Below are 20,296 nucleotides of genomic sequence, written 5' to 3' on the forward strand. Positions count from 1 at the left end.
CTCCTCCGAGCAAAAACCTCACCTCTCAGGGCTGCAGACACGTTTGCTCCAGGGGAATTAAATATTTACCCCACAACGCAAATAGAAACATCAACCAGCCCAAAAACATTTTGCTGGGCATAAACAGCGCTTTATCTCTTGATCTTGTCTCATCAGCACATCAGCCAAGCCTCCACCCCAGCACACCGATGGCATCTTATTGGCACTGAAGGTTAAAAAAAAAAAAAAAAAAAAAAAAGAAAGAAAGAAAACAAGGAAAAGAGAAAGTGCAGAGAAACACGAAGCTTTTTGGGGTGGATCTGTCCCCCAGCTAAGCAGGAACCAGCACATCCTAGCACATCCAGGAACCCCTTTTTTATTCCAGCACCCCCTGAGGACATCAGACTTTTTTTTTTTTTTTTTTTTTTTACAGCAGCACATAAGGGACAAGCAGTGTCTTTTGGAGAGATGTAGGCATGACAAGAGTTAATCTTTAAGGTTTCAGACCCATCTCCTGATCCCAGCATTGGGATCTCATTGAAATCACTTCCCGTCATTGCAAGGTGTGTACCTGAAACCTGGCATTTCTGAAACGAAACTGAAAGGAAACTGATTTCTGCTCCATTCCCTCATCGAAATTGTGCAAGGCTGCACCCAAAACTAGTTTTCCAGCTACAGCTCCAGTTTTTAAGGCTGGAGATTTACACCAGGGAGCTTTCAGCTCTTACCCTGAGATCAGAGATGGGGAAGGCTCAGTAAGCTGAAACATGGTTTTAAAGCATTTTGCATGCTTTTAAAGCATTTTGCATGCTGGGGGGGTGCAGCAGGGAGCCCAAATCCCATGGAGGCTTTTAAATCATGCATTTAGCCCTGACATGGATGTTTCTTTGACCCCACAGCATACAAACAGCTCCTCCCCATCCATTTTCTTGCAGGTGGGAAGAAAACCCCAAATTTTAATGGTTTGCTCTGCAAGCAGGAGGACATTCCCAAATGCTCTGCAGCACTCCTAGAGGATCACCAGCCTGTTATATGGCTCTAAAACCCTTCCCAGGAGGGTTTTCTTCCTTGAGCTTTACTCCCTTGGACACCACTAGAAGGCACCAACCCTCCAGGCACCAGCTGCAGGGCTCCTGCTCAGCCCTGTGACCCAGCCCCAGCACCCACAGCCAAAAACAGCCACACGCATTGAGCCCAAAAGGCCAAAAAAATCAGATTTTCTTTTTATTTCCTTGAGCTCCAGTGATACAACTGTAGCAGCATTTCACAACTGAACTCCTGCATCGTTAAATATAAATTTAAGAGAACACACTGAACTCCAAAGCAGGCAAAAAAAATAATAATAAAGAACTGCGGACAAAGTTACTCATCCTCCCCCTTAAATACATGTGCGTTCGTTGCAGACAAAGCAGCAGTACATGTTTCACATACCAGGTTAAAATAACTTCAGACTCGCAGCAAAACTTCCAAACTGAACACAGGAAGAGAGGAGGAGCAACGGCTTTGGTGAAGGGGCTTTGAGCTGGGGATCCAGCATCGAGCACAGCAGGAAACGAACATTTATTGAACGGATTTCTGCAGTTTTTAGACCAACGGGGCATGCTCGTTCTCATTTCCAGCTGAAGAATGGGAAGCCGGGTTTTATTGAGTACCCAGGGTAATCAATAAAGAGCTCAATAAACATAGAAGTGCTCCTCACCCACTCTCAGCTCAAGGGAGAGCAAGTTCCCAAGAAAACCTGGTTGCTTGTGCTCGATGCCTTATGTGCTCCATGCTCCAGAAGGAACCAGACACTCATTTTCCTGGAAAACAGCTGAAATGGGAAGCAACACCCCCCTCTGAGCAGGACGCTCGGCTGCACAGCCAGGGCTGACCCTGCCCACCAAGCCCCCCAGGGGACACCAGGGTTTCCAGGAGCAGCCACCAAAAAAAAAAAAAAAAAAAATCAGGATTATGACATCCCAGTGAGCAGAGGAAGAGGATGATGCACAGCTGAGTTTGACTCCTAGGGAAGCTGCACCAAAAAGCTGCTGCCCTCCCCGTTACGCTACACTTCGCCTCTCAGCATTAAAGTGACCCAAAATTTTCATCTAAGTGTTCACGCCCATCTCCGATGGAATTTTTTTGTGCATGTCTGGTTCCTCTTAGTGACTCTAGTTTCTAAAGAGAAAGGAAAAAAAAAAAAAAAAAAAAAAAAAAAGATGCCCAAGCCCAGCAGCGAGCTCGAGGATCCCCAGCCTCGAGGACCCTGGCAGGCTGCAGGGGCTGAGGGCTTCTTCCAGCGGCCTCGAGGGTAAACGTTTTGCACTTTTAAGACAAAGGGTGCGTTGGACACAGTGATTCGTTCGGTTTCAGTGACAAAAAGGCATGGAGAGCCTCATCGTGTCATTGGCACGAGGTTAATTTACACAAGGCACAAGCAGCACCGCCCGCGGAGGTGCTCTGCGATTCGGCTTCTCCAAATAACGGAGCGAGAGGCTTTGAGCTCTGCTTAGTGTCATCCCATACAGCGTGCCTGGCTCATGGGACAACCCCAGTGATGTGTGCCAGCCATGCTGCAGCCCTTCCTCATGCCAAAAAACGAGCTGAAGCCTCATCTGGGGCACAGCAGAAGCTGCCACCAGCACAGCAGTGGGATGGGACCAGCCTGAAATACCTGGGTGCGAGATTTGCCCATTGGTGTCCTCCAACCCCTAAAATAATCCCTCAGTTTTGTCATTGGTTACTGATCACCCACATAAGTGGTTCAGGCACCCAAAACCCACTCCCCGAGATACCTCACCAAGTTTGCACAACTACCTGGTGCCATCTGTGGGGCAAACCCGGCCCCCTCGAACCTGGGAAGGGCATTTTGGGGCTCTCCAGTCCCCAGCACAAAGGCTACGCTCCAAAAATCTGCATTTCTACAAAGGCAAACACAAAGGATGCATCGGGAAGAGCTGTTCCCAGCAGGAGCAGTAAGGCTGACACCCTTCAGAGCAGGCACAACATTGCTGAACACCACAGATCTCAGCTTTTGCAGCAGCGAAGCCAAACCCACGGCACAAGGAACCTCTCCAGGTTGTGGTTTTTACCCCTCCTCGAACAGAGATGAGCAGCAATTTATTGTCAAACACAGACCCAAAGGCAGCTCCAGGTCTGCAATTTGGACTTTCCCAAGGTTTTCGGTGCTGGCTGCTGGTTTGGTGCTGCCAGGATGCGCCCAGCAGCTCCACGCACCCTGCTCCAAGCCCAGAAGCTCTCAGGATGCGCCCGGGTGCTCCTGGAAGCAGGATCGGGGCCTTAGTGAAAAAGAAGTACAAATAAATTAAAGGGAGGACAAAGCCTGTTCCAGCTATCACACACCATAAAAATGTACCTTTAAAAAAAAAAGTGTTTGAAAAAAAATACTATTCTTTTAAAATTGACATTTTTAAGAGTCTCCTTGTAAAAAATATATATATATCCCCTCCTCTGCAAAGTGACCAGGCATTTTGGGGTGCCCCTGCTGGCATCCTACTGTTTCCCAAAGTGGTGTCCCCATTCCTTCTCCCCAAGGGCCCCAGCAAGTCCCAAGGGGTTACCAAGTCCCTCGACACCCACAGGAGAATCCAGGCCACTGTTTGGGGGCTAAATGCTGTGTAATTAAAGCCAATCTGGCTATAAAAATAAATGCTTTTGTGTCTTCCTCGCACACGATGGAAGAATTTAGCCCTTTTTAAACAGCTCAGCATCTAGCTGTAATAATATTTAAAAAAACAAACCAAACGCCTACATAGAAAAATAAAGGATAAACATTATCCATCTATTTTATATTTATATAAAAAGTTCTACCAGAGGATATTTTGCTTCTTCACCGTAAAAAAAAAAAAAAAAAAAAAAAAAAAGCCTAGGTTTCATAACCTAGGCCTTCTGGTGAGGAGTAAACTACATCTTCAAACTTATCCAGGGAAAAAAAATACCAGTTAACGATTTTGCTTCTCCAAAATAAAGTTATTAAATATATATATTATTATAAGTCTTTATAAACTATTTCATCCTTTAAGCGACGAGGGGAACGGGTGGCTTAGGAGCATTTTGAGCCCTCCTTCCCCCCAGGGAGGGGGAAAGCAGACATCAGCTGTGCCCCCACCAGGACCCCAGCCTGTTTTTAGCAGGGACCCGGCGCCGGTGGCCCGCACGCACAGAAGGGACACCGAGCCTTGAATCCACTCCGTGTCCTTCCTTCAAAAGGATGTCCTTTTCTCCAGCTTGTGCTTGGTGAGGAAGTACTTGAAGAACTCATACACCGACCAGGCGATGGCCGTCGAAGGGATCTGGTAGATGACACGCGCCTGCACCCCTCGGAAATACCCCGCGATGCCCCCCAGCTTGTAGACAGTCCTGAAGGCGTTCACCATGCCCGAGAGGTGCCCGCTGATGTTCAGCGAGCTCAGGGCCGTGTTCTCTTGAGTGTTGAGCAAAGTCTTGCAGACGTCCAGAGGGGTGGTGGCGGCGGCGGCCACGGCCCCCGCGACGCCGCCAGCGAAGACGTGGGACAAGGGGTTGTACTCCCTGCGGGGGTTCACCTGCTCCTGCATGAACTCGTAGGTGATGAAGTGAATGGCCTGGAAGGGGACGTTCATGGTGAGCTGCGTGGTGTAGCTGCGGTAGAAGGCGCCCAAGCCCTCGGTGCGCCGCACTGTCCTCACACACTGCAGGACGGACTTGTAGGGGGAGTTGAACATCTGCATCCGCTGCTTCACCACTGCTCCGGGACGACCACCACAAGGGGAGGCATGGCAGGCAGCACCAGGCAGGATGGAGGGAAGGAGATGAAGGTTTATTAGCCGAGGAATGCGCTGCTTGGATATTGCGGCACCCGGCCTAGGCCCTGCTCCGAGCCCCAGCCACGCAGACCCAGCCTCCCCTTCCAAGTTTGACTTCTAAGTTTGAAGGGTTGTGACACAGAATTGGCATTTCTGCAGCAAAATGCCACACTTTTATCAAAGTTTTATCAAAAGGATCCATAAATCCCCCCCCTCCTTTCCCCTGATATCCCTAAGGAAACTCAACAGGGGACACAGTCAGCTCAGCCCTGGATTGACACCTCTCCAGTTCCATGGGTCAAGGCACCCTTCAAGCATCATTAAATCAAGCTAGAATGGGATTAGGACAGATGCATGAGGACCCCCAGGTGCAGCTGAGGGGATGCAGAGCTTGTGCATGGAACCATCAGGCACACCAAACCACCAAGGTGGTTTAATGACTGGATGTCACCCTGGAGTGGCAGGGACCTCACCATGCCCAACATGCTCAGCTGGAACAACCTCAGCTGAAGCACCAGGTTATTTATCCTGAATAAAGGGATTTTTAATATTAAAGACAGGTTTTTTTTCCTAAAAAAAATTGCTTTTGGTCCAGCTCAGAAGCTGAAGAGGTTAACACCAGACAGCAATCCAGCTCGCTGTCTCCATTTTAGGTGCATTTTACTGTTAACCCTCCTGCACCAGACTTCTCCCACCAGAAAGGCCACGCACCGGCCCTACCGGCTGCTCTACCTGTCTGACAACCTGACCGAGCTCTGCTTTGTTTTGGTAGTCCAGAGCTTCAGAAAAACCACAACCACTTCAGCAAAGATTTACTGGCAGAGCCGTGAGGGCATCGTGACTCAAGCTGCTGCTGGCACCGACCGCCTCTGCTCTCAGACCGAGCTGGAGCAGGCACAAGGGTGACACCATAAAGGTGACACCAGTTTTCTTGTAGAGCCACGAAATGCCATGCAGACACTGCACAAGGCCCCAGAAAATGAGGGAAAAGAGCCAGAAAGGATTTCTCCCTTAGTGCTGGCCCTTCTGATCTCATTCAGGAAGGGAGCAGCGTCACCAATGCAAAGGGCTCACGGTGCTGAGCTGGCACGGAGCATCCCCAGCACTGTGCTGGGCTAACAGAGCACAGCAAGGGCCTTACCTTCAGCTGGATTCATCACTGCATCGTGCAGCAAGGTGGCCACGCTCCCAGCTATACCTGCAAGACACAAAAGCGTCCTTCAGAGGAGATCTGGAGGCCTGCAGAGCTCAGCAGCAAGCCCATGGGAGCACCCAGTAACACAACTGGTTTCCAGTATGGAAAAACCCAGCCAGTGCGGCTCGACAGAGGGCAGGATCTGCAAACCAGCCCCGGCAGCACCCCGTTTGCTGCTCCCTCCAACAATTCACACGGCTTTGCCTACGCAAGACGCCACCAGCTTAACTCAGCTTGCACTAGACCGAGAAGTGAGCAACACTTAGAACTGTCTCAGTGCATCTATAATTAGGCATTTTTCATCCGTTTACGCAGTCTGGGCTTTAAACGCTAATTGCACGGATTCTGCAAGCCTCCGTCCATCCATTAATGACTCTGCACTTGGCTCGAGGAGAGGCCTGGAGCCACACCTGCCCCTTTGATGTAAGTTTCCATCGCAGATTCTGTTGCCCAAACGACTTTCGGTCATTTTTCACAGTGCTTTTGCTTCCCAGCTGGTCCCGAAAGCCTGTAGCTACTTGAAAGGCAGACAGAAAAAGCACAATACGAGCAGAAAGCAGCAAGCCAGAAGGACATCATGCCCTTACCTGAGTTGGTTGAGTCAAATCTAGTGCGTGCCATGCCCCATAAAGTCCCCTGCACAACCTCCTGCAAGCCCAGCTGCCCCGTTACAGGGTGCCTGCTGTTACAGCTTGACACCTTGACCTGAATTTATTTATTATTATTTATTTATAAACCTTCCTGGCAGAAGAAAAGTCCATGGCAAAGCACGTGAGGACCGGGGATGCAGCGTGCTTAGCCACACTGGAGCTGCAAGGAACCACCAGGGCTTCAGAGCTCCCGAGTCTTGGATGGCAGCTCCAAAAAAAAAAAAAAAAAGCCAGGAAAAGCCAGGCACTGCCTGGGAACACCCCTTGTCCAACAAACAGAGGCTTGAAAGTTTGGGGATTAAAGATTCTGTGTGGAAACGTGCACAAAGGAGCACAAATAACTTGGCTGGAGGGCTGGTGCCACGCTCACATACCTGGTTTCCTTCCCCCTGTCTTCCCAGGGCTCCCAAAATCGTGTGCGAGCCTGGGGTTACATCCTGCACCCTCCTGCTGGGGACCCATGGGGCTGGCACGAGAGCAGGGCGCTCTCAGGAACAGAGCAGTGAGGGCTGGCAGCTCCATGTGCAAGGCAACGAAGGGAAAAGCTGCTCACTGCAAGCTGCTTTTGTGCAAAAAAAATGAAAAATAAAGTCAAATACCATTGGCCAAGTGGCTGTTTCCTCCATGCTGGATGGTGTCGCTGAGACTCTTCTTAATTTTTTCGTAGCAGGCGAAGTACATGGCGTGGGCAGGGCCAGCCCCCAGCATGGTGACGTTGATGCCACGTAAAGGCCTCCAGAAGCCTTCGGTCAGGACAATCTTCTTCAGGGCTTCGTACACGCTCCTGTACTGGGCTTTGGGGTCCGGCTGCAGGCTCTGCATCCTCGTCTGCAACAGAGCACAGCCAGGGGAGAGGCTTCAGCTACCTGCCCTCAATGCAGCACCCCCAAACCACAGATTGAAGCTCAAGACCCAAGATCCAGCACCATTAGTTGGGTAAATAATTAATAAATTATTAAGCTGGAGCCCAAGGCCCACCAAAGCTTCAGAACCCCCCAAAAAAACCCAGTGCACCCATGCCCAAGCACCACTTATTCACATTTCTCCTGCTAAATCAGCCCCAAGAAGCCCACGATCCCATTGCAACACCAGAAGGAGCCTGCTCGTGGAGGGAAGCGTAACCTCTGCTCCTGTTTATGCCCAGGGAATTAAGGGCAATTGTTCAAAAGCCGAGGTGAAGAAAGGCAGTTAGGGCTCTAATTGCCTCCTGCTTGCAACACTCCCGGCTCTGCCCCAGCTTGTTCCTCCTGCAGTCGCTCTGCTTTCGATACCCAGCGAGCAGGGTGAGCCCAGCCGACTGGGAAACGAGTTTCCTAGAAGGGCAAGCTAAAAAATTTGGGTGCCAAGAAGACCCTTGGGGATTATTTGCCCCCAGGAGCCTGCCACAGAGAGCCCGGAGCCATCCTAGGGCACATCATCAACACATTTTAGGGTCCCCTGCACCCTGGGCTGGGAGCTTTGCACCAAGTTTTGAAGACAGCCAAGCTCAGGGCATGCAAAAATATACTTTAAAACTCATTCCCATCACTTAATTGTAATAAAAAAATTACTTGCTTGAGTTTGCTTCAAGCTTCTGGAGGCTGGTGGCATCCCTCTACCAGAAATGCTCACAGCACTGAGCGCCCATCATGAACGCTGTGGTAGGGGAGAGGTTTCGCAGACACAATCCTAAGGCTGCTCAGGATTTATAGGACGCCTTCTGAGGTCAGATCTCAGCTTCCTAATAACATGCCAGGGTGTGCTGCCACCAGGCACCCTGCTAAGGTCAGCCCAGTGCATGAGCACGGCTGATAAGAGGAGGAGATAAGGGGGCAGCCACGGATCCGTGCCCGCTCCACACTGCAGGTCAAGGCTTTGCTGTAATTACAGCCCCAGCATCAGCAACTTCTTGATGGGCACCTGAAATTAGTTTTAATTCCCTACAACTCAGCATGCTTCAGCTCTACAGGAGACAGACTACACTGAAGCCACCAGTTTGGCAGTGCAGCACCTTGGGGTCCAAGTTTGAGGCCAGAAATACAAAACTGGCTTGCTTTAATCACGGGGTTAACACAAGAGCAGCCCTTCCCCGATCAATATTGAAAGCTGCAGCAGTGAATGCAATCCTCTCGTCATCCAGAATTAAAAAAACACATTTATTTTGCTTCTTTCCAGCAGCAGCGGTGCCCCCCAGCCCGGTGCCGCCCTTGCAGGCAAAGCACAAGAAGATTTTGCTGCCCGCTCCTTGGCAGCAGCTCAGCACCAGAAAAAGCAGGGCTCTCCCGTGCCTCCTGCACGCTCCTGCAGCAGGATGTGGCCCTTGGAGCTTATCAAAGCCCTTCAGCAATTAACCAGGGGGCAACACCGCAGCTGGGCTTCCAGAGGAGATTAAACCAATGCGAGTGGGGCAGGTTTGGACCTTGGATTCCTCAGCGCACGCCGGTGACCAAAAACCTCCACGGGCACTGGTCTGAGACCAAGGAAGAGATCGGGGCTGAATTCCAGACTTTAACCAGTGCCCTAATTCAAGCTACTAAGGAGCAGAGAAATAAGCGGGGCTAATCCAAATAAATCACTGCACTTGTAGCAAATATCCTAAAAAAAATAAAAAAATAAATAAAACAGCAACTACATTTGCTAAGTGACACAGCTGAGCAGCTGGCTGAATTTCAGACTTGAAGCTTTGCTCAGTCATCATTACAAGGCTTCACCCTACAGGATTTGCATCCCCCTGTCTGCTGCCTTTTTCCCTGCCCCGTGCATTGCCCAGCGCTGCTGCAGCCCCACAGCACGGTCCCAGTTGGACCCCACGCTGTGCACCCCGTGGGTGCCCGCAGCAAAAACAAGCTCCGTGTTTGGGGAAAGCTCCAAGGCCACCTTCCCTCGGCGTGGGGGGAGCAACAAAGCAAAGCTTCCTGCTCCACAGCACTGGAAATAACCCCAAAAAGCAGAGAGCAGCCTGCCTTGAAATGCAGCAACAGCACCAAAATACCCTGAAAAACGCTTAAAAAAAGAAGTTTTACAGCTCTCAGCTGTTGCTTGGCATGCACAAGGGTCTGAGACCCTCCGCTCCTTGGGTTTTGGCACCCTCCCAGCCCTAAGGGTGCAGAAATTGGGGCGGATTTCGGGCGGATTGGGCCGTGCCCTGCTGTCAGCGTGACTCAGCAGCACCCACCGGCCGCATCCAGCCGGGGGCCGCGCGCTGCTGGTTTCGACTTGAAGGCGTTGCTTCACTCTCGGACTCCACAAACCATCTCCATCTCAGCCCGGCTTCTTGCCAGGGAGCCGCCAGAGCCGGGGGAAACCGAAGCACGTGGCAGCATCCCCTCCTCTGCTGGGGTTACGGGGGAAAAACAGGGGAAAAGCACTGCACGGAGCAGCAAAGCACCCTCCTGGCACGTGGTCCTGAGCACCCTCCTGCTGGAAATCCAGCTGCTTTCACCCAGGAACATGTAAATACTCATTTTTTTCCCCGCTTCTTGCATTATCTGACCCGTTTTGGAGGGCTCCTGAAGCCAGCAGTAGCCGCGCCCGACCCACGCCGCCCATTGCATCACCAACCCCGCAGCCAAACCCGCAGCCTGACACCTTCCACGGGACACAAACGGGCCAAAAAGCCCCAGGAGCAAGCAAAAAAAAGCACGACACACACAGATCCTGCAGCACCAAGAGCTGGGAACAGGCTGGGCTCTGCCCCAGCTGGGATAAGCTTATCGTGACCGGAGCAAACAGGGTGCTGGGTGCTGCACCTTCCGAGGCTGCCAGCGGATGATTTTTTGCTCCGCGGGTTTTCTGCCACTTATCTGAAGCCCGCAAGCTCCTCCAGGAGCTCCCGCCCCTGTTGTTCGCCAGCCAGAAACTCTCCTCCACCTCCTCGGGTTAAATCCTCGTTGCGTAAGGCAGGAGAGCGCCGCCGCCAGCGTCTCCGGGCAGTCCTGGTTGGAGCCCAGGCGCACGAAATAAAAGCAAAAAGGGACAGCTTCGGGTTCAGGGAGCACCCCGAGAATGTCATTCCCAAATGCAGCTCCCAAAATCCTACAGAAAACCCAGCGGGCATCACCCTCCGTGCTCCCATCCCCAACAACTCCCATCCCCTGCTCCTCGGGCAGCTCAGCTCCTCACCTGGGGCACGAAGCACGAAATCCCAAAGGAGGAAAGCTCCATGCTGGATCCCATTCCTCGTTTCAACCCCAAAAGCACCCAAGCTTCGCCAGCAGAGGCTGCACAGCTGCCTTCGACGTGCTGCCACCCTCCTTGCACGGCATTGAGCAATACGTGAAGTTTTCAGATGCCTTCCCAGAAGCTTCCCAAGGCCAGCAGCTGACACAAGCCGTGGTCCCGGCCAGTTTTCTACCCAAAAGTGTTTCACCAACGCTTCTCCAGCTTCTCATTTTCCTGCCAAGCATCGCTGATTTGACGGGCAGCTGCACAAATTAGCTCAGGCACCTCGTTCCTTCCCTGGCTGCTCCCCCAGCGCATCCGTGTGGGGCACACACATACCCCAGACTCCCCACAACACACCAAAACCACCAGATTTTTACCAAAAACCACCATTTTTTTTTTCCCCCCCCTCACTGACCGGGAGGAAATGCCGTTTTTCCAGGAATAAATGCTGGACCCAGGCGTGCAGGAGGATGATGCCTCCAGCCTGGTGCACGAAGCCACCAGCCCCCAATTTCCCCCACAACCACCCCAAATTTCCCCCACAAGCCAAGCAATGCACCCAGAGCTTGGGGCATCCAGCTCCATGCACGTGGCCTTACAGTCACCCTACAACCTGATTCCCACATCATGGAGACTTGTTACACAGCTGAGTGCTCAAGGAGCGCCCCCAAAACCCATTTTTGGGGTTTGTGAGGCTGTTTTGCAGCGGGGTGCCTGGTTGGGGACCCCCAGGAGAGGCTGCCCAGGCTGACAGGGTGACCCCAAAAGGCTTGCAGCACCCACGCTGTCCCCTAAACAGGCACAACTGCTCCTGTGGCCACACGGTGTGGGTGCAGAGCCTCTCCCACCACCAAACCCAAAACCGAGGCGAGCGTCCTGACCCCAAAACTCGGGATCACAGCTCTGCCTTGCCCTCAGATTTGTGGCTTTTCAGGACCGGTGTTGCAAGGCCCAAAACGAGCCGGGCAGCCCAGGGCGGATTAACCCTCGTAACATCCCTCCCCACAAGCTGTCCGTCCGTCCCTACAGACGGACAAACGTCCCTGGCTGCCCTATCCCCAGCAGGACAAGGCCTCTCGCCCCTACAAAGCCACCATACAGCCCGTGTCCCCCCGCACCCCGAGGACGAGGAGGGTCCCAGGGGGGCTGCAGGAGCTCTGCCACCACCAGCAGCCCTGAGAACGGGATCCCAAAGCATCCCACATGCCCACGGAGCAGAAAAATCACACGGGGCAAACCGCTGCCGCCCCTAATAGGACAGCGGCGTCACGGCCCCGACCTCGAGCTGGGGAATTGTGCAAGCAGCCAAAACAAGCAATTCCCCAAATCGCAGCGTTTTCGCTTTCTCTTTGAGAGGAAACGGCCTGCAGGGACCAAAATATTTCCTCCAAGGAGCACGGGGGTGGCCGGGACGCCCCCGGGGAGAAGCTGCCCCATTGCTCTGCTCACCGACCCTAATAACCACCAGGAGCAGGAGAGCTTGATTCCCTTCTGGAGGATGCTGGAGGAATATTTCCCGTGCTGGAGTGAGGGAGAGCTGCTGCTTACAGCTTAATTAGCACCCGGTTCGTTAAGCTCCACGGGGCAGCTCGCTGTATGGGAATTCACTGCAGGTGGCAGCTTCCCTATAGGACACCTCCAGCTCCCAGGAGCCGGGCACCGCTTTCGTTTTTTCTTCCCCCTCCCTTTCCCCGCAGAGGAAATGACCTCCCGAGCACGGCGTGACGCCCAGCTGGGCAGCGTCACTGCGAGGAGCCAGCTTTGGGGGAAAACCCCAAAAAAAAGGGGTTTTGCTACCAAGTGGGACAGCCACGCGTATGAGGAAAGCGCAGCTCCTGCCACAGGTGCCCTTTTGGGATCTGGAAGGTGCTGGGGGGGCAGCAGCGGGGCTGCCCCATCCCAGGGCTCGTGCAGGCTGTCACTGTCCCTCGGTCCTATATTCCAACCCCACAAACCCTACAGGATTCACACCCCCTGCCGCAACAGGATGGGGATGTGTGGCAAAAAAAGGGAAATTCGGCTGCTCTCTGCCACCCAACAGCAGCTTCTGCCCCTCCCTGAAACCCTTTGCAAGGGGGAGACCCCAATAAATCCCCCAAATTCTATAGGATCAACAAGGCCAGCACACCTGGGGCTGCCACTGGGACTCCGTGCCACCGGGATTCCCCCTCCTGGCTGGGATTAACCCCAAATTGGGAAGGCACGGGAGGAAAAAGCTGGGGAGCAGAGCTCCAGGGCCACCCCGGGGGCAAGCAGGAGGACTTTGCCTGCGGCCCCACACACACCTTTGCCCCTCGCTCACCCTAAAAGCCTCTTACACAGTTCCCCTCCCCACAGCCTGGCACAACCCTGCCCCCCCCCCCCCCCCAACAAATGAACTTTCCCCATTTGCAACCCATGCTTCCCCCCTCCTTGCTACCCCATACCCTGTGCGCACCCTGTTGCACCCCCATACCCTATACATGCCCCCTTGTACCCCCCTTGCACACCTACACCCCAAGCAGCCCCCCCTTACACTTCACCCATGCAACCCCTTGTACCCCATACCCCGTGACCCCTCTTTACCAACCCCTTGCACCCCCATACCCCAAAAACACCCCCTTTATATTCTATCCACGCAGCCCCTCGTACCCCTATACCCCGTGCACCCCCCATACAACCCCTTGCACTCCCACACCCTGTGCAACCCCATGCACACGCTGCCCTTTAAAATCCCTCGAAGCAACCCCTTAAACCCCCATACACCCCCATGCCCTCTAATACAAACCCTTACAACCCCATACACCGTCCAATACACCACTTTACAACCCCCATATAACCCCTTACAACCCCATAACCCCCAATACAGCCCCATGCCCCCCCAAACATCCCCTTACAACCCCATACCCCCTAACACAGCCACATAGCCCCCCATACACACCCTTACAACCCCATAGCCCCCCGATACAGCCCCATAACCCCTCCATACACACCCTTACAACCCCATAGCCCCTAACACAGCCCCATAACCCCTCCATACACACCCTTACAACCCCATAGCCCCCCAATACAGCCCCATACCCCCCCATACATTCCTTTACAACCCCATACCTCCCCTTACAACCCCATACACCCCCCATATACCCCCTTACAACCCCATACACCCCCTATACACTCCCCATATGCCCCTTTACAACCCCATACCTCCCCTTACAACCCCATACACCCCCTATACACTCCCCATACGCCCCTTTACAACCCCATACCTCCCCTTACAACCCCATACACCCCCCAAACACTCCCCGTACGCCCCCTTACAACCCCAAACAAACCCCATACACCCCCCCCACCCCAATTTTCCCCCCCAACCCCACCCACCTTCACCGAGTCCACCGGGTACATGACGCTGTGCTCCATGATGCCCGCCACCGCCCCGGCCAACATGTGGGTGCCGAGGGAGGCTCCGCTGGGCAGGCTCTCGTAATCCTCCCCCTCCATCGGACCCACGGCAGCGGCTACGGGCGGGGGGCCCGGGCCCGGCCCCGGGGGGGCCGCCGCGGAGCCCCCCACGGCGCAGCCCAGCTCCATGCGCCCAGGGCCGGGGATAGGGGAGGGATTGGAGGGGGGGGGGGGCGGCGCGCCACGGGCTCGCGCGCTCCCGCGCCCCCTCTTTAAAGCCGCGCCCTCGCCCCGCCCCGAGCCAGCCAATAGGGAGCCGCCTCCCCCGCCTGGTTGACTCCTATTGGGTGACGCGGAGCGCGGGGCGAGGAGGGCGGCGAATGGGGAAAGGGGGGAGGGATTAAGGGGGAGGGCGGGGCGGCCGCGCGCTGTTGCGGGAGGGGCGCGCCGGCGCGCCCGCGCGCGCCGGTGGCGGCTTCAGGTTCGGATTAGGGGCTGGGATGGGGAGGAAAAAGGGGGAAAATTGGGAAAATCGCAGCCGGGACGCCACGGGGAGGGGATTTTTTGACGGAAGGGGACATCAGCCAGGCGTTATTTTTGCAGGAGGTGGAAATCAGTGTTTTTTTTATTATTTTTATTATTATTATTATTTTTTTTTTTTTCAGGAGTTGGGCATCAGCACGGTGTTATTTTTCATGTGAATGAGATGGAAATTTGTCTCTGGCACATGCACGCTCCATGTCCAGTACCCCTGCAGCCCCAAACGTCCCCTAAAATAAGCAGCGCCTGCGTGCTCTGCAGCCCCAAATGTCCCCTAAACTAAGCAGCTGGATGTGGTGCCCACGCCCCGCCTGGTCCTGAGGCTCAGCATAAGGAGAAAAGTTCATAGGATGGTGTAGGAGGGCATCGCATGCTGCCCTGCAAAGGTTTTTGGGGAAGGTGGGGTCTGCGGCGAGCACTGTCCCTCGTTGTATCTCCCACCTTGCACATAATTACTGCTTCCTCCATCAAACCGACCCAAACTGACTGTTTTCAGAGCCCTGAGGTGCAGGCAAAACCTGCGTGGTGCTGGGCTGCAGCAACAGCCTGGCCTTTAAGGGATCCCTCCTTTCGGGATCCTTTGGAATTTGACCTTGCTGGGAAGGTGGCGTCAGGGCGCATCGCACCCGCTGAAACCAAGGTTAACCATTTGCACGAAGGGCCGTGATAATGCCAAGCAATTTATTGCTGCCTGAACCTTGAGAAGCACGGCAGAACACCACGGGCCCCAAACAGCAGGAAGAGCTGGGAGTTGGTGCTGGCAGAAGGTGTGACACGGTGTTCAGCAGCCCGGAGGTGGCATTTTGGAGCCAGGGAGCCACGTGCCCGGCTGCAATTGCAGCAGCTGGCACTCCCTGAGCATCACCCCGGTCTGCAGGACGAAGCACAGCCGTAAATCAAAGCACAGGAGCTTCCCTTTCGCAACGCGGCCTCGTACGAGGAAGCAGCTGAACTAAAACTCAAAAGGGAACACTTTCCAGTATTGCTCCACATAGTTTATCGAGGTTTCCTCTTCCATAAACAACAGTGAATCTCTTTCCAATGCCTTTGGCAGGGGAGAGAAGGGTGGAGAAATTGCAGTGTCACTCGCCATAATGAGCCCTTTCCCCTACACTCGTAGGTCTTGCTCCCTGATAAGAAATAGGATGAATCAGACTGAAATATGGAGCTGTTTCCACGTGTGAGAGGGTTATATTTTAACCTCAAGCGGCGTGGCCACGAGGAATCTCTGCTCCTGTTCTGCTGCCCTGCCTGTACAACCCGAAGCCAACAGACCTGGTGCAGCCAAGATGCCAAGGCAGAGATGCACAGAGCTCATGCAGGAGGGACAGAATTACTCATGCTCTGTGATATTTGTTTTTTGCACTATTTCCAGCCTGACACAGCAAAGAAGAGTCACACGTCACCAAGCATCAACAAACAGCATGAACTCAACTCGATTTACAAAACCCTTCCTTTGACGCAGCTCAGCCTCTTGTAGCAACCCCCTTTTGGACACAGCTGGCTTGATCCCATCCCCAAATTCCATCAGGAGAGGGTGAAGCCTCCTGTGCTGCTAAAAGCCCGGGTTTGACCGCAGGCTTGCTCAGGGCACGCTCATCCCTACCCCAACAAGTCGCTGCGAAATGCACCACGAATTAATCGGTGATTCAGACCCGCAGGTCCAAGGTCTCGCCCCTAACCTCTGCGCCCTGGGACAGCTTTTAAATGGCTTTAATTGAATTCTCTGCCAGATTTTTGAAGAAATGACCCGCCACCAGAGTGAAATGCTCCTTGCTTTCCTGCTCTCCTACCCAGGACAGCTGTGGACCCTCCACAGCCCATCAGCAGCGCCCAGTTTTGCTTATCGGGGCAGGAGGCACAGGACCCGCCAGCTGCACCCATGGAGATAAGGCAGGAGTGTCCCGCTCACGGGCGGGCACCTTCTGGGAACCTGAAATTGGGCGTTATCTGCCAGATCCAGGCAGATTGTTGGTGGGTTTTTTGGTTTGGTTTTGTATTCTTTTTGCATTTGCCAAATCTCCAGCGGCCGAGCAGCGCCTCAAGGGTTCGGTGCTGCCCAAAAGGTGCCCGGGGTGGGCAGAGGAAGCTCCTCGCACGGTGAGCTGCCCTCCAGCAGCACATTACAGGATGCTGCTATTAATTCAGGTGTTCAACACGGTAATTGGGCTCATAATTGTGGAAAGGAAAAGGCACCTTGTAGCGCTGTGGCGCAAAGCGTTCCCTATAGAAAAGGGATGCGACCAAACCTACCTCATTCGGGGTGAAGGTTTTCAATCTCATTTGCAAAAATCCAACACCGAGAAATCCCAATGGCTTTTATTTTTTCGGCGGCATGCATGCCGCATGCTTGCCCTGTGAAAGGCTGGGTTTTCATGCAGGAATTACCAGTTCCCCATCCCACATGGCATGGACACGGTGCCACAGCGGCGATGCGATCCCTACCCCTGCTCCTCCTTAGAAAGGTTAAATGCCAAAAAATAGATTTTAAGCAGCACAAAGCCCTTTGGATTTGCACCCCAGACTTGTCCTTAGGTGGAAAAAATAGGTCAAAACTCCAGGTTTTGTGCTGGTCCAAACCTAAACCCTCCGTGTCATCCCTTTCTTTCAGACCTTTGAGCACAATGTGCTCTGGTTACTCTTTATTTCTATATTGGCAAATGGCATAAAAATAAGCAAATAATATTGTTGTGTCTCCGGAGTGGGCTGACCCACTTATTCGAGCATCAGCACGAGATATTCCCTGCTGCTGGGTGGGTTAGGAAGGGAAAATCAGCCACCCTGGGCACTAAATCCCTGCATTGGGCAGCTCGGGGCGTCTCTTCTCACCGGGATTCAGCTGGTTTGTGTAGGACAGGTTTATATGGACCAGCACCGAGGTTGGTGCCTGCAAGGGGCATTGGTGTGAATGCAAAGTCAGGGAGAATTGGGCCAAAAAAGCCGAAATCTGAAAAGTCTGCAGGGGCAGATCCAGCCCCATAACCATTTATGCAACCTCGGAGGTGAAGGAGGTGTGGATGTGAGGAATTTGGCCCGTGGGTTTTGTTTCAGCCCTCGCCTAATCTGACCTAATTTACCATTACCTCGCTCAATGGATTAAGGTAACAGGGAGAGGCAATCCTGAATGTGTATAATTAAGCTCACTTTTTTTTGTGCTACTTCCTGGACAGAAGCTTTTCATCGACTTGCCTTTCTGGTTTGGAGCCCTGGGGAGACAATGGGAAAGGCGCAGCCCCACACTGGTGCTTTCGGGATTTACTGGTGGCAGCGGGCACGGGAGGCTGCCAGGATCCCACTGGGGTCACTGGTTTTGGGGACAGCCCCGGTGTTTGCTAGGAAAATGAGATCTCGAGGGGTTTGTGGTTCCAGGGATGAGCCCGAAGCGGTGTGGATGCTCTGCCACCAGCTCCTTGCATCGCCTCGCCGGAGCCTTTTTATTTTGGTGGGCATGGTTTTGCACCGTAGACAACCTCGAGACCCGAAAGGATGAAATGGGAGCTCTGCAAATGGGCAAATAAAAATGCAGCCAGCTTGGGAGACCAGGCTGAGCTCTGCAATAGGGAGTTTTAACCTAAAAAAAAAAAAAAATACATAAAAATACAAGAAGAGGAGTGGTGACACCTCAGCCCCGCTCCTGCAGGACTGCTCGGGGCTGATCAGTGGGGACAGGACAGATGCTGCCCCCCTATCTGCCGGCCCCGGTGCCACTGCGGGCTGATATTTGGGAGGGTGTGGGCAGGGTGGGCGCCGTGCTGCTGCCAGATAATGCACACACCTCACCAGGGTCGCAATTTGAAATGGCAAATGCCCCCGCCACGAGCTCTGGGTGTGCATCTGGGCGTGCACGGTGCTGTTTTCCCCAGGTACGAGCGAAGGGCGCGAAATATGTTCATAAGCAGCTAATATTTTCCCCGTCGCTGCAAAGAGCGTGCATCTGGAAATAATTAGCATGCACAAAAACAGCTCGCACATTCCTCCCGGGCCTCCATTTTGTGCCGCCTGCAGGCTCTGGCATCTCCGGTCATGTCGGCCGCTCTTGGTGCTTTCAATATTTGGGGACATCCCGTACGGCCCAGGCCAACCTCCGACCAAAGCCTGCTGCAGAAGCAGAAGCCGTGCTCTGCCCTCAGCAAACCGGCACGAGGAGCAGCTTTTTCTTTGCATGCCTTGATGGCAGCGCTGGCATTTATAGATTTTTTTAATTTTTTTTTTTTTGCAAAAGCCTTCGCCGCCGCTGACATGCTGCTGCTTGTGCCTTTGTCTCTGCGGATGACGGCAGCATCGGGCAACGGCTGCAATGAAGCCGTTCCCAAGGGTCCTGAGTTGCTTTTAGGTCAAGCTCAGCTCGTGCACACCCTGCAGAGCTAACGAGGGTGTACACCCACGGAGCAGGGTTGCAATGCTTCCACCCCATTAAAAAACTCCCGTTTTTGGGTGTCTTGGAGAGCTGCTTGCACCGAGTGAAAGGTGTTTCTGTAGCCATGAAGCCACGTGCGTGTCCGTGGGCAGGAGGCAGGGATGGGCAGGGTTTTGTCTTCAGTGCTTCTGGGATAAAATCATTAAAGCCCTTCAGCTAATGGGGAAATACACACCGGAGGTGAGTGGCTTTGCTCTCGGCGTGTGGCAAAGCGGCTGCAGGGAGGCCTGGTGGGAAGCAGAGCCCCAAATCCACCCTGGTTGTTTGCTGGTAGAAGCTGGTGTGCAAAACCCAGTGTGCAAAACCTGGAGTGCAAAACCTGGTATCCAAAACCCAGCGTGCAGAACCTGGTGTGCAAAACTCAGCTCGCAAAACTGGTGTGCCAAACTCAGCATGCTTAGTCTGGCGTGCAAAACCCAGTGTGCAAATCTAATGTGAAAAACTCATCATGCAAGATTGGTGTGTAAAATTCAGCATGCTTAATGTGGTGTGCAGAACCCAGTGTGCAGAACCTGGTACCCAAAACCCAGTGTGCAAAACCCAGCGTGCAAAATCTGCCCTACAAAAGCTGCTATGCAAAAGCCATCCCACAAAACCCCAATGCAGAACCCGGTGCATGGGCTCGCCCCGGGGACAGCTCGGGCACCGTCGGCTCTGTGCAGAAAGGGGAAGCAAAACTCAAAACGCTTTTGAGAACTCCCAGAAGTGGCTCGGGAGGCGAAGATGAAAGGCTTTTGTGTGAGCACAGGAAGAGGAAGAGGACCTCGGGGTCGTCTCCTTGCGGTGCGACCGAGGCTTTTAAAGCCTGGGGCTGCTCTGGGTGCACGCTGTGGAAGCAAAAATCTGGGGTGCAACAAGGTGCAATGGGAGAAGGAGTGAGAAGAAGCGGAGAAGCAGGAGCTGGGGAACTGCAGGGACAAAATCAAGTTTTTCTGGGGGGAAAAATAAATTAATCTTCCAGAATAAATGGATTTTAGAAGGCCAATGAGTGAAGCTATTCTTATAGCAAGGGCTCATCCTGCTCCTGTGTTCAGAAGGCGAATTATTTCAGACTAACGAGGGCTTCGTGGTCCTTGTGGGGTGAACCTGACCTCCCCAAATCGCCCAGCACCCCGGAGAAGCGGCGTTTAACCCAGCCCTGCTTTATGCAACCTCCTCCAGGCCTCTGCCTGGGCACGCAGTGCTCACCGGCGGGGATTTGGGAGTT

The 20,296-nt window shown here is 53.5% G+C and overlaps 1 protein-coding gene across 3 annotated transcripts; it reads right to left on the minus strand.

The window, feature by feature from the left end:
• Window positions 1-1,189: 1,189 nt before the first annotated feature.
• On the minus strand, window positions 1,190-14,340 carry SLC25A37 (solute carrier family 25 member 37). 3 transcript variants are annotated; one of them, XM_084302276.1, is made up of 5 exons: window positions 14,112-14,340; window positions 7,211-7,439; window positions 5,908-5,964; window positions 4,144-4,705; window positions 1,190-3,260 (listed from the first exon to the last, which is right to left on the minus strand). In XM_084302276.1, exons 1-4 carry the CDS (start codon window positions 14,319-14,321, stop codon window positions 4,185-4,187), a joined length of 1,017 nt encoding a protein of 338 aa, XP_084158402.1. In that variant the 5' UTR covers window positions 14,322-14,340; the 3' UTR covers window positions 1,190-3,260; window positions 4,144-4,184. The 3 variants fall into 3 exon arrangements, with proteins under 3 accessions (XP_084158402.1, XP_084158401.1, XP_084158403.1); XM_084302275.1 differs by lacking the exon at window positions 1,190-3,260 and having other exon boundaries at window positions 3,881-4,705; XM_084302277.1 differs by lacking the exons at window positions 1,190-3,260; window positions 14,112-14,340 and adding an exon at window positions 10,084-10,176 and having other exon boundaries at window positions 3,881-4,705.
• Between the last annotated feature and the right edge of the window lie 5,956 nt (window positions 14,341-20,296).

This window comes from Netta rufina (genome assembly GCF_964035555.1).
Source record: "Netta rufina genome assembly, chromosome: 27".
Classification (NCBI taxonomy): domain Eukaryota; kingdom Metazoa; phylum Chordata; class Aves; order Anseriformes; family Anatidae; genus Netta; species Netta rufina.

What these genes read in the sequence shown, in the direction of transcription:
- SLC25A37 (XM_084302276.1), bottom strand. Translation starts at nt 14,321, where the DNA reads ATGGAGCTGGGCTGCGCCGTGGGGGGCTCCGCGGCGGCCCCCCCGGGG. An exon ending in AAACAGCCACTTGGCCAATG is followed by an intron (nt 5,965 to 7,210) that starts GTATTTGACTTT and finishes TGTGTCTTGCAG; the next exon opens with GTATAGCTGGGAGCGTGGCC. An exon ending in AGTGATGAATCCAGCTGAAG is followed by an intron (nt 4,706 to 5,907) that starts GTAAGGCCCTTG and finishes GTCCCGGAGCAG; the next exon opens with TGGTGAAGCAGCGGATGCAG.